Raw genomic sequence first — 17834 nt, forward strand, 5'->3', positions numbered from 1 at the left:
ATTTTATCTAAATAAAATCTACTCTTTTCATGTACATCCAAGGAATTCATTGTTTTCTCTCCTTTATTCTAAGCAGTAGGAAAAAGGTAGGTAAGTTTATGTTCTTGTTCAAAGAATACTCACTGACCAGATAAGTCATAAAGGAAGTACTATTAAACTTAACTTTATAAAAATTGAAAACAGGTAGAATGGTTTAATGGCCATTGATGCTCCGACACCCATTAAACTGAAATCAAAGCTACCAGAAAGACAGTTTTCCAAGTACAGAGCTTTAGAAATAAAGATGCAGCCCTCTCAAAATGAAAAAGTGCAAGTTTTTCCAGGACATAGTTCAGAATCCAAGAAGGGGGAAATGGCTCTTTGTCATGGTCTGATGAGTGCGACACATTTTAAAAACTGCCCCCAAAATAAGTACAGTTGTGGATCTAGAGGCAGACATGCACAGTTGGCTGACATATGTGCTTTGATAGAAGGGAATATAGTATAGCTTTCAGCAGCTCACACATGTAAGCAAGAATATTAGAAAAACCTAGTTGATACGGGTTATGGTAATTTTTATGGCACCGCAAAGAAAGTATTTTCTTTCTAGAAAGATACAATTTCCTTGTAGTTGGTTGTCTAGCATCTTGTAGATCCTTAAGAATATCTTCATTAAAAGTATGTCTAAAAGCAATTAAAATTGTGTAATCCATAGAGTGAGACTCAAGGTCTGTAGATGGGGTGAATTAGAGAGCCTAGTTCTGTGTCACCAAGTCCATCCTGTGGGCTAATTTGTGTGTACTATCCCTGGTTAAGAGGAAATGAAGGGGGGATCAATGTTGCCAGGGCTAAAAGGAAGTCACCAACATGATTTTTTTTTAATTTTGAGAATGATTTGGGGGATCAGAGGAAGTGGATGTGGTGGATAAATGAACTTCCTTTTCCAAGAAAAAGACATGGCGTCTTGTCTGCTGTATGTGAAGGCAAAAATGATCTACCTGGGGAGTTTCTCACTCATGTCCAATGTCCAGATAAGACTGTTCAGCATCCACTTGTAAAAGCCTGCTCTGGATCTGTTCAGAAAATCTGCCATAGTGTTCATTTCCCCATGCAATAAAAGCAAGTCTACAAAGGTGATAAGACTTGGTGCATCCCTGTTTGTTTATGTACCACATAACTATGGTGCTGTCTGTAATTCTGAAGAGAATGTGGCATCTACAGGTAATATAGGGACTGAAGAGCTGAGGCAAGAGCCTTTATTTCATTTATGTTTAAATGATCCTTCCTCTCTTTGAGGTGACCAAATCTCTTGGACTCTGACGATCTTGCAATAGGGTCCCCATGTCAGGTCTGAAACATCAATGAATAACAAGCGGAAGGAACCACAAAGGGCACACCTGAGTTGAATGAAATCTGGATAATCCACTAAAGAAATTCCTTTGAGAGGCTGGGTAGAAGAGGAACGTTAAAGAATGGCTGCACTGAGTCCAAATTAATTTGAGATAGACCTGAACATCCCTCATGTGGACTTTGGCATAAGGTATCATGTATTGTTGATGCCTTGCATCCTAGAACTCTCAAAACCTCTCTTGCTGACATCACATTCACTGGAATAAAGTGTTGAAAGTAGTCTGAGATAAAGAGTATGTTATCTACTTGAAAGAAAGCTACCACTAATAGAGTACTGAGCTTGCATTCTAGAAAAATCGAATCCTTGGATGGAGATAAGAAAGACTTTTTGAGGTTCACAGTGACCCCCCCCCAACGATTGTTCAGAAGATGCATAACCAAATCCAAACCTCTTAGAAGACTCTTTTGGGATGGAGCATGTCTCAGGAGATCATCCATACAATAAAAGATTTGAATTCCCCAAAGTATGCAGAAGGACTTTGTGAATAACTCTGGGGCAGTTGAAAAGACCAAATGGTAAAGAAGAAAACACATAGTAAATTAAATATGTGCAGATTCTCTTCTCAAGAATGCTAGCACCTTTAATCTCTCATAATGCTCTTATTAAAATGTTTATACTAAAGATTTATAATAAGAGTGTGGGACTGGTTGTCATGTATCTTGATACTTTAACAATAAGATGTTCCAACTTTGGGCTCCTAAATATAATTATAATGCAACATCTTTGACTGAAATAAAATCAGGATGAGTGGTTCAATTTGGCTTTGCTTGATTATTTTGCAAGACAACTACCAAAAAAGGACAGTCACAGGCAGCAGAAAAATCCAAAGACAATCACAAACAACCAAAATAAGTAGATTTATTAAGTGTTTTCATCCTACAATCATACTGATCCTCATCAGAATAAAGCCACTTATAAAACAAAGCTTTATATAACAAGGAAACAACAAATCATATGACTATCAACACATAAAACACCCAGACATTGAGAAACCAAACAGATTACCAGTACAATAAATAAATACTAACACATATAAAATCTACATAAAATGTTATGCTAACTTAATTCATTTGAAGACCATTTATACATTATCATTTATACAGAATCCAATACAACCTTCCTGCTCTCATTTTTAAAACATGAAAAATACTTTTCTTCTCATTCTAGCCTAATGAAGTTCTAGACTTTTCTAGAATGAAATAGCTTAACAAATCTACTTATTCTGAACTGTTGTTGTTTCCTTTGTTTTTTTTGCTGCTCATCAGGGATTTTTTCTTTGTGGGTTTGGTTCTAGTGGATATACTCACACCAAGCATTGCCTTGAAGACTTAACTGATCTGGTTGCATTTAAGATTTTCTATGACTCCCATACCATATAAATAATTTTGTTTGGTATTCAAAAAAAATTGTAAGAATTTTACAGATCCCCTTTTAAACCAGTCATTGGCAGTGGGGTCTAAAATGCAGACCTTAGTGTATTGCATAGATAACACATAAAGCACGATGGCGACTCATGCTCATTCCTTAAAAAAAACTGTCGGCATTTTTAAATAAGTCAGATGTGATGCAAGATCTAATGTGTTTTTTTATTGGCTGCTGTTGGATATCACTGATATCAATTTATTTCAACCAAGCACCCTTCAACAGGAGGGGATTAAAATATTAATAGAGTTTTTTTTTTTTACTTAGTGAAAAGAATTACAATGAAATCAAGATGTTTTGTGATATGTATTGCAAAAGCTAATTTTACAGACCATTTTTTATTTATTTATTTTTTGAAAAGGTTTGTCAGTGAAGGCCGCCATGGCATTTTCTTTGGTGAATTTAGTATCAATATCTTGTCTGTTTCAAGCAGAATATATTTCATTTAAACAATTTTTAAGTTTCCTTTTTTGTTACTGGAGGCCTTTGTACAGAAATTCAAAATGTTTTTAATGTAAATGAACAGCAGTTTTGATTTCTTTTCTTATACAGCAAAAATAGTAGAACAAACACAAGTGCATCCACATGGAGAAGGCACTGAAGTCACTGAAAGTACTCACACAGTCAAATGTTGAAACCAGCAGAATATATTTCATTTAAACAATTTTTAAGTTTCCTTTTTTGTTACTGGAGGCCTTTGTACAGAAATTCAAAATGTTTTTAATGTAAATGAACAGCAGTTTTGATTTCTTTTCTTATACAGCAAAAATAGTAGAACAAACACAAGTGCATCCACACGGAGAAGGCACTGAAGTCACTGAAAATACTCACACAGTCAAATGTTGAAACCAGTCCAAGTGAGACGAAATAATATGAAAATTCCTCTTTATTCCATACATAAAACCACAAAGAATAAGCGCTTTCGCGTAGCTGTAGTACGCTTCATCAGATTCTGTTACAAGCTCTGTTATTCCAGTTTATATAGTCAAGCATTGTATTCAATTAGTGTGATTAATTAATTAGAGAACCATATATAAATAATTTTTATATATTATTATCATTATTTATATATTTTATTACCTATTGATAGAATTGTTAGTTTTTATATATACATATATTAATTTATGAGATCATATTATATAGTATCATATTATATATAGATTTGCACCATGCACTTTAATATATATTATATTAAGATGTGAACAATATGTGGTTTTATTTGATGAAGGTTTCATGATTCTGAAATAGCGTAAAGATGAGTAAGATAATATAGATTAGAAAGTTTTTATGTGATTAGTTTTATATTTCCTTATATTAAGGTAGTGCTATGTTCTCCATGAAATACATATATACAGATGAACGCAAAATTTTGATGTGATAGAGGAGATATATATGCATTTGTATTTGAATGGATCCATTTACAATAATGAACATATAGCCCTTTAACTGAAATAAGAGGTTGCCTTAAGTTAAGTCATTAAATGGTTCTCTAATTAATTAATCACACTAATTGAATACAATGCTTGACTATATAAACTGGAATAACAGAGCTTGTAACAGAATCTGATGAAGCGTACTACAGCTACGCGAAAGCGCTTATTCTTTGTGGTTTTATGTATGGAATAAAGAGGAATTTTCGTATTATTTCGTCTCACTTGGACTGGTTTCAACATTTGACTGTGTGAGTACTTTCAGTGACTTCAGTGCCTTTTCCATGTGGATGCACTTGTGTTTGTTCTACTATTTTATTTGCCTGACTTTGACAAGTGTTCCTAATTGGTGTGAGCAGTTTTATTTGACTATACAGCAAAAATGATTGCAAGTTGTATTCATTATCAAGACAATACATTTTTATAAGACAGGAATACTGTTGTTTTAATTCAAATACACAAAACAAGATATTTTGCACACACCTATCTACCCAGGGCTTGCATACATCCTTATTATATTAAGTAGAATGTAATAAATAAGAAAGCAATTAAGATACAACAACTACTTCAGATAATAACCTCAGCAATGAACTGGTTAACATGACAGAAATGTTTATACAGCGTGGTTTACAATCAGAGTTCTAAAACCTATAGTGTAAATCGTAACGTAGAGGATGTTGTTACACATCATACTCAGCTATCCTCAGGAAGAGGGGTGTCTACTGTTATATTTAACTATTTCATTTTTGTATGCTGGTTTTAGTAATGCGTTAAGTATTTCTTCTTTTTTTGACTCTTCTAAGATTACACCAGTTGTAAAGAACAAACAGAAAATGTTACTTAATAACCCTGACATGTTTATGGTAATAGTTAAGATTTCTATATTTGTGAACCTATGGGCAAAAGAAAGCCACATCTGAAATATCTTCCAAAAAGTACTGAAGTCACATTTATTTATTTACTTATTCATTTATTGTGTTAATTGGGTTGTTGGCTAGCCCACAGACCATTTTTAGGTATGACCGGGCCAGTGTGGTAGTTATAAACTTCAAAGCAGAATTAGATTTGTTAGAGATACCACAACAATGACAGTATATAGTAGTGAAATGGGGTCTATATTAAAATCTCGAAGTCTGACAATATCGAATACGATACGAGAATACCGAAAGCGCACTACATCGAACATTTAAACAGAGATTTCCGTTTACTTCAATGTATTGCATTCTCAGAGTTGGTATATTTGAATAGGGGTGGTGTGGGGGGTGCAGGGGGGCTTTCCCCCCTGCCTACACACTATTTAGTTTTTTTTTTCCAATTTAGTTTTTTTTTTTTTTTGGTTTCGATGGTTTAAGACTTTGATCACTAAAGTTCGATCTTTAGTGATTCGAAGTTTTAAACCTTCAAGATTATAATATAGACCCATGAAATGCACAGAGAAAACATAAACAGATTAGCAAAAGTAGCAAATTAAAATGGTAAAGATACTGAAATATGTGCAATTAAGCAGTGTGTGAGGAGTCAAGTGTGATACATCTTATGGTTTGCCACATCTGTTCACTGATTAATACTGCTAAACGTCAGTTTTTCAGCGAATATCAAAACAGCAGCTCTATTATTTATCACTAAGAAATTTGGTCCTGCTCTTTAAATGTGGTTCATTTCTGGATGTTTCCAATAATTTGAAGTAAAGACGTCCGAGCTTCTGGTACAAGATTTGAGAATTCTTTTTCATCAATTGCTTTGGAGAAGCCTGGCCTTAACAATAATACTGCATTTTCTAAATATGCTTGAAGTAGATAACTGCTGTGTATCTGTGATATAATTTGTGTGCTACTGCTAGACAGTAAACATAGTTTATTAATTTGTACGAGAGGAGGTTCAGAAGTGTGGTCATAGTAGTTGCAGGAACCAGCTTGCTTTTTGCAATGGGTAGCAGTGATATTCTCTTGGGCTCCATAGGGATATGAAATTCCATACCTTGTTTTCTCTGACTTGGGGTCTCTCAGAAACTCAAAAGGACATATCCATGTGACTTTTCACCTGTTACAAACACATTTGGTAAGGTCCGTATCTGAGCTTTGAACAATTAGTAAGGACCACTGGTGCTAAAGGTCACTATAAATGTCTGTTTACTGGAATGAATTATGTTATGTGTTAATGCTGCACAGAGGCAACTACACAACGTTTACAAACATCACTCACCACTGTGTCATATGTATTCTTCACCTCACGAGTGCCTTATAGGAAAAACAGCTCTGTTTTACAATGTGGAAGTCATTTTTTTTATGTCATTGATTGCTCTAAGGTGATTAGTGAGGTATGGTCTTCAATCTCTCGCAGAAATGAAATAATTGCATTGGCAACTGCAACTACATGAGTCACCTCTACTTCATCATTTAATGAGCATGTCATTACTTGCAACATACTGAGACTAGAGTCTTTATGTTAAGGCATGATTTTTTTTTTAACAACCAGGGTTTTAATACACACTTTTAATGCCATGTTTACATATTTTTTTTTCATCTGTTATCCAGTTTTTCCTTTTGTTTGTGATAAGGCTGGATAATGTATTTATTGTTACTTAAACCTTCTTTTTGACTGTTTCAAGAGTTGAAAATGCTTTCTCTTTAGTACTTGTTCTATTTAACTACTTATTTACGAATTTTGAATTTTGGTCAGATGAAAGAAGGGTGTTCATGTATACTTATTTTTGTATTTTTTTACACTTTAATTAAAACACTGGTTTTCTTTTTAAAGTGTTATGAAAACGTATAATGCATTACATTTCATTTGTTCTTTGTAGTGCTTCTTATTTTTATTAAGACCATAGGGTAACTGACACAAACCTTGCAGTGTTTTAAAACTTTTAAACATGACTACACAGTTCTGTTTCACAAGATAACAAAAATGTCCTCCTTTCACTTTCATTACGAGTACCATGATACAGACACCAACTATGCCCTAGTTAATGCATTCCCATGTCATGTCTCTATTATGTGCTCCTCTGATGTCACCTTGCTTTTCTTGTGTCCATAATGCTTCCAGTACTTTCTTTTCAGTGGGCACCAATAATGAGAAGCAGGATTTTGAATTTTTATAATTAAACTCCTGGTGGACTATCATTAAGCTACGAACTCTGTAGGTATTCATTCCATTACATTTGGAGAATCGGTGCTGACGACAGTTCTGACAATGTCTTCTATACAGACTAGCTCTTCTTTGACCTTACATGTAATGTCAATTTTTTGCGAAACATTATTAGGACCGGTCCTTGTACCAAACTACATGACAGTAATCTGGTCACTCCTACTTAGCACTAAGCTTGCTTGTATGCTACACCCTAATTATCTGATAGTTAAGTACTGTGTCTCCCAATTTATTACCTACATTCAAATGTCATTTTAGGTCCTCCATTTTTCATATGGAGTTGCTTTATGGCAATGTGCATAAAACCATTTTAATAAAAACGAAACCAATCTATTTTCCAAGCTGACGTGCGAATGTATCCTTATCTAACCTCCATCACAAACAGTGATGACATATCTGTGTATACTTTACAAACTGCTAAGTACCCAAAACTCACTGCTTAATTGATGGCTACACTATTGCCTGTATGAATGACATTGGGCTGTCCATAGTGTTTTTGTCAAGTCTCATCCCATTCCTACACTGTTAAAAATGAAATAATCGCTACCCTCCTTTCATGTTCTGCCCCTTTGTGAACTGAGCTGCTACAAACAATTGTCAGGGTTGTAACACATTCCTTCTAAAACTACATATGTAGTCTTCAGGAATGAAACTAATGCATACAGTTTACCAGTATGTACAGAACGCAACTTAGCAAACAACAATGTCATTGTATTTAAGGATTATCTCTAAAAGTGAGAAATTAACTTTTGTTTTTGCACAAAAAAAGTGTTTGCATGCATCCTCATGTACAAAATCAAAAGTTCATTTTATATCATTTTACATCATTACAGTATATATCAAACTACTACCTGAAAAATGTAGTTTTGTAAATTCTTCTGAACATGTAACTCTTAGTGCCCCAGCCACAGCTACGGTATGAATATTAGTATGCCAGTAGGAAGCACTTCCACCATTTGGCTTCCAACACTCATTATGCTTTTATAACATATGTAAATATTGGCAAAGCAGTTTTTTAATTGCCAGCCTGTATAATTAACAGATTGGCAAAAACATAAAATAAAAAATAACCAAATGGGAAACAAACCTATTACTAAAGGATAAAACTCATTAGCAGGTCATGGTTTAAACCCTTCACTAAACTGCCACACATCATATTTTACCTAGAAAGATGCTGCCAACAGTAAGATATCCCATCACCTAGATACAAGAAGATGTGTTAACACTTTGAACTTCTGTAGCACTACCACAGAATATAAAAATATAGCTGTCTGAAAACAGAGATGCAACACACTTTCTAAAATGAAAATGTCTCGTTTCTTCTGTGTAGACCAGCATCTATATGCACTCAGTTGCGCAATATTATATTGGTTTGCCTATGAAAGGAAGACAGTACAATAAGCTGTGTGATGTACGCAGGACATTACAATCACATTTTTATGCAGAAACTTTTAAGCTTAACAGTGTTTAACTACATACTACAAACACACCTCCCACAAAACTCTAAAATTCAGCACCTCACCTATATGTAGTTGCTCACAAGTCATCTCGGGGTTGTCTTCAACACTGCATTTGAAAATTGCACCAGGATTTTTAATTGAAGTGCTCGATGACCAGTTTGCCTTTGGGGCTCCAGCAAGAAGCCTAAAAATTAGTATACATTGAGAACATCAGTTAACAGCTTTGCTTAATAAGGTAGGCTAATTAAACTACTGATTAAAAATACTGTCATTCTTAAAATCCTGCTACAAATTAAGAAAAAAAATACTTTTTGTTTTAATTAATAAGGATATGGAATGGGTAAGGCTGAACATGAAAGACACACACCGTCCTTCAATATTTCCACTGTCTCATAAGTATGAATTATTTATGTGTTCTCTCTATGTGCAAACAAGTGCTTACTTGCATAAATATTACACCTTCTCTTCTGTTGCCCACAGCTGCAAAGCTCACTATATCTGTGTTTATGCTGGCTTAAACATCACCCTTCAGTGAAAAGAAACATTTACCTCTTTGTTGCTTAGTTCTTTACCTACACTCACATCACACCAAACTCATTGTGTTTGTCAAATTACATCATATTAACAGTTTATGTAAAAAAAATACATTCAAAGAACCTACTGTTAAATCTTTCATAGCAGCCAACACACTAGCATAAATTTGCACTAACTTTCATTTAAATGTACTACATTCAGCTACATCATTCAGTCTATTTCTTGCTAACCTATTCAGTGACTCTAAACTCTTAATTACAGTTTTCTATTTTGCTGTCCTTCACGCACTAATGGCCTTAAAGACCATTATGGTATGCTTATTAATTCACTATTTATTTATGTTTTTATTTATGTATTTACATACTTTTTCATTTGCATATGTTTTTACATATTTAAATATTTTAAATATTTTTAATTAAGGTAAATGGAGTGGCCCCTTTTCAGCCAATCCACAGGTAATATAAAGGAAAAAATAGTAAAAAAATAAAAAAAAAAAAAACAGCAAATGACACAAAGAGAGGGAACCTTGATTGTAAACTAAGCGATCTAGATTTGATTACTGGACATGATTCCTTGAAGAGATGGTCCTGGGAGATACACCTTGAATGATATAAATTTCACTAGATCACTTATCCTGGGAGAAGGGGGAGAGATTCTTCACTCAGAGCTATAGGTATAAGCTATAAATATATAAATATATATGAACTATAAAGGTGGAAGAGTGTCCATATTCACCCAGGATATTCACACCTCCAGGCTAGTTGCCCAATACAATGCATCTGAAATTCTCCAGGTGCAACTAACACAAGGTAAGACTGCAATCCAAATTGTAGCTTGCTACAGATCCCCCACCATGCCACACAATTCTCACCACACCTTTCTAAACATACTGGACAATATTAACATAAAACCAAACACCCTAATACTGGGTGATTTCAATTACCCTGCCATTAACTGGGAAAACTACTCAGGTACCAACACCTTTTCCCAACGGTTCTTGGAATTCATAAATTCCAACGCCCTGGATCAACTGATCCATTGTCCCATCAAGGGCTCCAATATCCTAGACCTGGTCATTACCAACATGGGAGATAGATGCTCCACACCAGTGGTCACCCCCTCATTGGTTAGGTCTGACCATAAGCAAATCACCCTTGACATCCACATCCCAACCCTACCCCCCCAGTAAGGAAACCTCCGTAAAAAACTTCTCCAAAGCCAACTTCATGCTACTCAAGTCAGAAGTGACAAACTTCATGACACCCATGCAGATGGGAGCTGAAAGTTCAACTGCTGAAACCTACACTAAGGCAATGTATGAGCACATCCACTTGTGCATGAATCGTGCCATCCCAAATAGAACCAAGATGCCCTCCTCCAAAAAAAGGAAGTCAATCTGGTGGTCCCCTGCCATAAACAAACTATACAACAGAAGAAAGAAACTGTAGCAGAAAAGAGGAAAATCCCAGGATGCAAAAAACTCCCTTACCAGCCTCAGTAAGGAACTGAGATCCTTCATAAAATCCTCCAAAGCTAGTCATGAAAATAAAATTGCCAAAGATTCCAAAGACAACCACAAGGCATTCTATAGTTATGTCAAGAATCTAAATGGCAATGCTCAGATATGCTCTGAGCTACAACAGAATGGCAATAAATATACTGATCCCAAGGATATTGCCAATATCCTAGCAGATTGATTTAGTGCAAACTTCACCCCCCTCTCACCCCCTAAGGGGCCCATCTCAATACTAAAAGATTGCCAAATTCCGGTAATCACGACCACACAGGTAGAAACCGCACTCTCCAAAGCTAAGAATACAGCATCCATGGGACTAGATGACATCCGGGCTGTATACTACATGAACTACAAAATGAACTGGCACCTCACCTAAGTGTCAGGTTTAATCATAGCCTCACCTCAGGCTTTGTGCCCACTGAGTGGCACACAGCTACAGTTATCCCACTCCACAAGGGGGATCCACCTTGGATCCGGGGAACTATCATCCCATCAGTCTGACGAGCCTGATCTGCAAAGGCATGGAACACATTATCATGGAACTTATAAACAAAGACATTGGCAGCCTTCAAACACTGAACCCCACCCAGTTTGGGTTCGTGAAGGGCCAATCTTGTCTCCTGAGCCTGACTGACTTCTTCGAATAAGTCTATAGAGCTGTGGATGAGGGTAAGGCGGTCCACACAGCCTATATGGACCTTGCCAAGGCCTTCAACACCATCCCCCACTCTGGAATCAGAGATAAACCTACTAAGCTGGGCATAAATCCCTATGTCACTCAATGGGTTGCCAACTGGCATACTGACAGAACCCAGACTGTAAAAGTAGCTGACTCCAAATCCAGCTCCAGACAAGTGACAAGTGGAGTACCTCAGGGTTCAGTCCTGGGACCACTCTTGTTTGGCATCTACTTCTCTGAAGTACAGGCCAACACTAAGGGACTCTGGTTAACAAAGTTCACAGATGATTGCAAGCTTGGAGCCATTATTGAATCCCCAAATGATGTGGATATTCTACAAAAGGGCCTTATAGAAACAGATGCTTGGTGCCAGAGCCATGCGGTCAAGCTTAATACCAAGAAATGTATAGTTATCCCCTTTGGGAAAAACCATGTACCTATGAATTACCACATAAGTGGCAGTACACTAAACACTGAAGGTGTGATGACAGATTTAGTGACACAGGTGGACAGTGGTCTCACCTTTGATATCCACATCGCCACAACAGTCAGGAAATCCTTTTATGTGGCACACCTCATCACTAAGGGTTTTTCATGCAGTAAAAAGGAAGACATTGTCCCACTGTACTCATCCCTCATTAGAGCAATTATAGAGTACAGCACCCCGTTTGGTATGTACCTCACAAGACATCTGCAACAGCTGGAAAGTCCATAGAAATACCTCACTAAATGAATCACAGGCCTAAAGCAGATGCCCTATACTGACCGTCTAAAAAAAACTCCAGCTATACTCTGTGGCATATCGTCTACTCAGAGGTGATCTCTGCTTAACATACAAGGCCATGTCAAACTCTGAGCTGTTGGACATGCTCCACTTAAAGAAATCCCAATCCCTCAGAGCCACACACTATAGAGATCTAAACCATGTCATCACAATGAACAAAACATGCTGGAGGGCTAGGTTCCTGACCCAGAGACTCCCCATACTCTGGAATAGACTGCCCATACATGTCAAGCAGAGCACCTCCTTGGCGCTCTTCAAAAGGAACCTTGACGACTGGATGGGAGATAGGAAATTCACCCCAGGGATCACATCAGTTGCCCTGCTAGACAGGGGTCCAGGGAACTAAATATTGCGGGAAGAAATATCCAGAGAATTGTTACGGCTAGGCTTGTATAGGCCCTAGGGCAGATAGACTAGTACCAACCTATGAACCTATGAACCTGCAGTCCTTGGAGGAGTTCAGGGATGCAGATGTTTGTAAACGGCAATAGTGGTGGTCTATTTCTATACAGATATAATTACATGCTAGATGTGGGGCAGGAATTTGGGTACCGCATAAACAAACAAACAAACAAACAAAAGAAAAAAGTTTGGGGAGAAGAAAACTCAGACAGGTCCAGATAGCACGTAGAGTCCCTGCCAGAGACTTTCATACCATTTATCCTGCTGTCTGAAAAAGTGGAAGGCTACAAGCTAATGCAACAAACTATCTTGAGGTAAACATTGTGTGGGGTGTATGTGGTGATAGTAGCAAATGTAGAACTGTCTGCCTCAATATTGTTGCCTTTATCAAAAGTGCAGGTACAATGCAAAACTGTCTGCATCAACAGTGTTAACATAATCACTAGTGCATGTTAAGAATGCTAGCCCACATTGTCAAAGAACCAATTCCCTGTGGCCTGCACTGATATCAGCAGGGTTAGCATCAAGCTTGGTCCTTGGGAATTCTAACATTAGGAGTAACAGACCTATTGATTCCAGGCCTGCATTCAGTAGCATTGGCTCAATGGCCTGAAAGACTGACATCATCAAACCTGACAAAAAATCTGAGCTCAAACCCAAAATAAGGGCCAGTGGTTTCATCAATGGCAATAATATAGACATCAAAACAACTGACATCAACAGCAAAATCAGCAAATGTGTAATAGATATCAAAGGCAGTGGGCCTAGGAGCATGACTACAGTCGCTGCTGACAGATCTCCCAACATCGACCTTGATACCACTTGATCAATTCTATCACTCTTACGATCAGAACTGGAATCAAACCAGGCTGTTCCTGAACTGAATGGTGGACTGAAAAAGTGATTGCATCTATATAAAAGCCAGTGGGAGTTGCAGCTGCAGACACCCTCTATTGGGCTGAAATGAAAGCCTTCATAAGCTTGCTAAAGTGGATTTCTTATGTATGGCAGGAGATGGACCTGGATCTTACTGATATCTGAAGCCCATGACATGAGATGACATGAGATCTTTTAATCGTTCAAAAAAATTACGCTGAAGTCCTAAGAAGATTAACAGGAGACTTTAAAGGAATTCCTTTAACAGACAATGCAGCACTCATACCCAGAAATGAATCAGAATGCAGAGCATCATCAACTTTAGCCCTTTTTAACTGAGGCTTTGCAGAGGTATAACTGTATTTTTTTATTCTTCTGTTTCTTTAAAAGTTTGGAAGTCTCTTCCTCAAAAGCCAGACTGGCTTGACATACTACAAGTCAATGGATTAGACTCTAAAGGAACCATTAAGGGCAAAGTTCTGCTCAGGACGAGCTTGAACCCTTTCTCACTTTTAAATAATTTCAGTGCTTACTCCTTCTCTCCCTTATAGCCTAAGCAGTGTAGCAAATATTACACATGGATTGAAACATTCTTGCCATAAAGCACAGAGGGCGCTTTGTCCTGAGTTGGTACTTTACAACCATAGTTTCATTTTTTTAAATAGCTTTCTATCCACTCTAACACCAAAAACCATAGTTAACAATGATGGTATAAGAAACTAAATGAAAGTAAACAGCACAAAAAATAGCCAAGAGGAACTAACTTTTTTACAAATAACAACATATACATTTGCAGATCAAGTGGCAACAGTTAACAGTAACAGAACAGTAATGAAAACTAAAATAGCTTTAGGTATATGAAGAGGAAACGGCAGAAACAAAAGCTGTCCAAAAAATAGAAAATACTAATTATTTCACTTGAAAATTTTATACACTAGCAAACTAATTAACTTTATTTGGAAAAAAAAATATCACAAAAATAATGATAAGAACCAATAATGCCACTGTGGAAATAAAGGTACCAGTGGAAGTCAGCAAATGAAATAAAGCAATCCAATAAATCCACTCGACCTCCAAGGCAGATGTAATAAAACTTTAATTAATATACGGTAAGCGCTTTCATGCCCCACTGAGCACTTCTTCAGACCACATAAATATATTAAAACAACATCATTATATACATTGCTCTATTTCAAAAACACCTATCACATAGAAGCATCAATAAAAATCACTTAAACAATCTCCGCCCCCTCAAAAAAGTTATTTTAGCCCTGGATGTGCAATCACTTTTTACTAGTGTATACCGAATGAACAAGGTCTACAAATGTTGAATGAAATTATAAAAACTGATGGCCGTTTTAGTCAGGATAAGAATACATTAATTTGTAGTTTACTTAGTATCATACTTGAGCATAATTTGTTTTGCTTTGATGGACAATATTATTGGCAATGGTGAGGGTTGCAATAGGGACCCCCGGCGCAAACAGCTATGCCAATTTAGTTATGAGTAATTGGGAAAGGAGATTTGTATTATGTGAACATATTTATAGGAGACATATAGTCTTCTTCAAGAGGTTTGTAGATGATTTACTCATTTTATGAAAAGGTCCTAGTGAATTAATACCACAATTTGTGGACTACCTACATATAACTACAAGCTTTCTAAGATTTACATACCATTTCTCATATACTTCTATGGATTTTTTGGATGTTAGATTATACAAAACTCCTGATGGTCATATGGCAACTCAGATGCATAGAAAGGAATATAGAGTCAATGTCACCCTACATAGGGACAGCATGCATCCTAATAGAATATTTAAGAATGTATTAAAAGGACAGGGTATGCGTGTCTCAAGGTTAGATAGTGCTCAGGATGTATCTGAGAAAGATCTAACTAAATTAACTAATGAGTTTAGAGACAGAGGATATAAACATAAAGAAGTTAATCAGATGGCTAAAGAGGTTACTCAGCTTAGGCATACTAGTGTACAACCTTTCTTGCATTATAAATCTACTACACCTTACACCAGTCACAAACAATATAATAAACAGCGTGTAGTTAATTTTTCTATGCATTATACCAATTATCATGGAATATTTTGCGATATTATTAAAAGGAATTGGCCAGTTCTTATGCTAGAAGAGAAGATTGGTCAGGTTGTAGGACCGCAACCTAAATTTATTTTTAAAAATAAACACAATCTTAAACGCATGTTATGTTATAATAGATCAGACTCTCATATTAATGAAAAGGTTGGTTTTACATCAGCATGTGGAAGTTGTAATTTTTGTGCATATATAGATATACATCCCTCTTTTATACACCCTGCCACACACTTTGAATACTCTAGTCATTCCAAAACTAACTGTAATAGTATCTTTTTGGTCTATTTGGCAACTTGACAATCATGCTGTAGTTTCTATGTAGGTAAGACCAAGAGGCAATTGAGAGATAGGATACGTGAACATCTATTAGCCATCAGGAAATTTGACTGTAGAAATGCCTTGGCTACTCGTGTAATGAACAGTGACCCTACTCCCATGTTTAAATTCAAAATGTTAGATAGCAACCAATATGAGATTTGGAGACTCTAATAATATCCTTGAACAAAGGGAGACTATTTGGATTATCAGGTTACATAGTGATGCACCACCAGGGCTAAATGGTCCAGTCCCTTTAAAACCTTTTTTGAGGGGGCAGAGATTGTTTAAGTGATTTTTATTGATGCTTTTATGTGATAGGTGTTTTTGAAATAGAGCGATGTATATAATGATGTTATTTTAATATATTTATGTGGTCTGAAGAAGTGCTCAGTGGGGCATGAAAACGCTTACCGTATATTAATTAAAGTTTTATTACATCTGCCTTGGAGGTCGAGTGGATTTATTGGATTGCTTTACAAAAATAATGATGTTGCACAAAGTAGCCTGGGTCCATCTCTCAGAACAACCAACATGAATGTGCTGCAAATGAAATCTTGAAAGGAAGATATATTCACAGATCATCACAGATAAAATGGGATGGGTTAGCAGCCTTTCAAAGGATCATCTGCAGAGCTCTCTAATGACATTAGATCCCTTGATATATCAAAAGGCAAAAGTAAGGCAAGATTGTCAATCACAATGAAAAACACGAGTAAATTAATGAGGCAGAACTAAGAAATGAAGAGAAAGAAATTTAGGAGAAACAGAAGGACACACAAAAATAGCATAACTACTAACATAGAGCAGAAAAGGTTATATAACAGATGATAGATATTGTGTTGGATAATACCCCCCCCCCCCCTGCTTGGCAGTACTCTTCCCTATGGAAGTTTATGTGAGAAAGGCATGAAAAAGAATAATTCTGACAAAATCTTCAAAAACAGAAATAGCAAAGTCAGAGCATAATGCAACAATTGCAAAACAGATAACGAGTGAGCAAATGACCCTAGACAGAAACAGTTATACAAAAAGTTATGGATGATTAGGAATGAGTAAGTGGGTAAACCACCACAGCTAGTGTACTGGGCTATACCTCCACCAATGGTGCTTATCCCTATAAAAGAAATAGGGAAGCCAGAGTTCAATGGACTGTGGAATCAACCAGCAGATTGGGTTACAACTTGAAAAACCCTTGTCTAATTAACAGCATGAATCACAGTCTAGAAGAACATGCAAAGATGTTCTTTGTGAGTATCTCACCAGCTCACCATGATTGGTGCAGGTAATCTACCAAAGTGTTGCTATCCTCCAGAAGAAAAGGGCCACTGCTCCATCAATGGTTGGTGCATGTTCTCAAGGGCTGTTCACTATTGTTCTCTAGGTAAATCTGGTTTATCAAAGTTTGCATTTCAAGCTCAATCAGCTACAAGGATACATTCCGCAACTGCAATATTCCCTCTCAAGAGAGGTCTACTGCGAGCTGCAACAGATGGACTAGCATTAGACATTTGTGTCATCATCTGGCAAGTGTAGAACTAAGGATTGAAATGCTGAGTTGTCTCAGGGAGCAGCAGTCACATTAGAAGCATAATCAACATATGTATGTGACTAAACTGACCAACTCCTCAAACTAGAGTCAACAAAATGGTGGAATTCATGAATCTACCTACTGCAGCTGCCACTACAGCACAAGTCTCATTGTTGTCTAATGGAACAATTGCCAAAATCCTCCTGGAGGAATGATCAATCAATATTATCACAATTATT

The 17834-nt window shown here is 36.5% G+C and overlaps 1 protein-coding gene across 1 annotated transcript in view; it reads right to left on the reverse strand.

Annotated features, from left to right (window-relative positions):
- Positions 1 to 17834, reverse strand: part of ITGA4 (integrin subunit alpha 4) — a 1222769-nt gene that overhangs the window by 968373 nt on the left and 236562 nt on the right. The window contains exon 2 of the mRNA XM_044075262.1: positions 8912 to 9033. Within this exon, the coding sequence (XP_043931197.1) occupies positions 8912 to 9033 (122 nt within the window). The remainder of the gene's footprint in view (positions 1 to 8911; positions 9034 to 17834) is intronic.

This window comes from Protopterus annectens, chromosome 6.part0 (assembly GCF_019279795.1).
Source record: "Protopterus annectens isolate FY-2018-M chromosome 6.part0, PAN1.0, whole genome shotgun sequence".
NCBI lineage: Eukaryota > Metazoa > Chordata > Ceratodontiformes > Protopteridae > Protopterus > Protopterus annectens.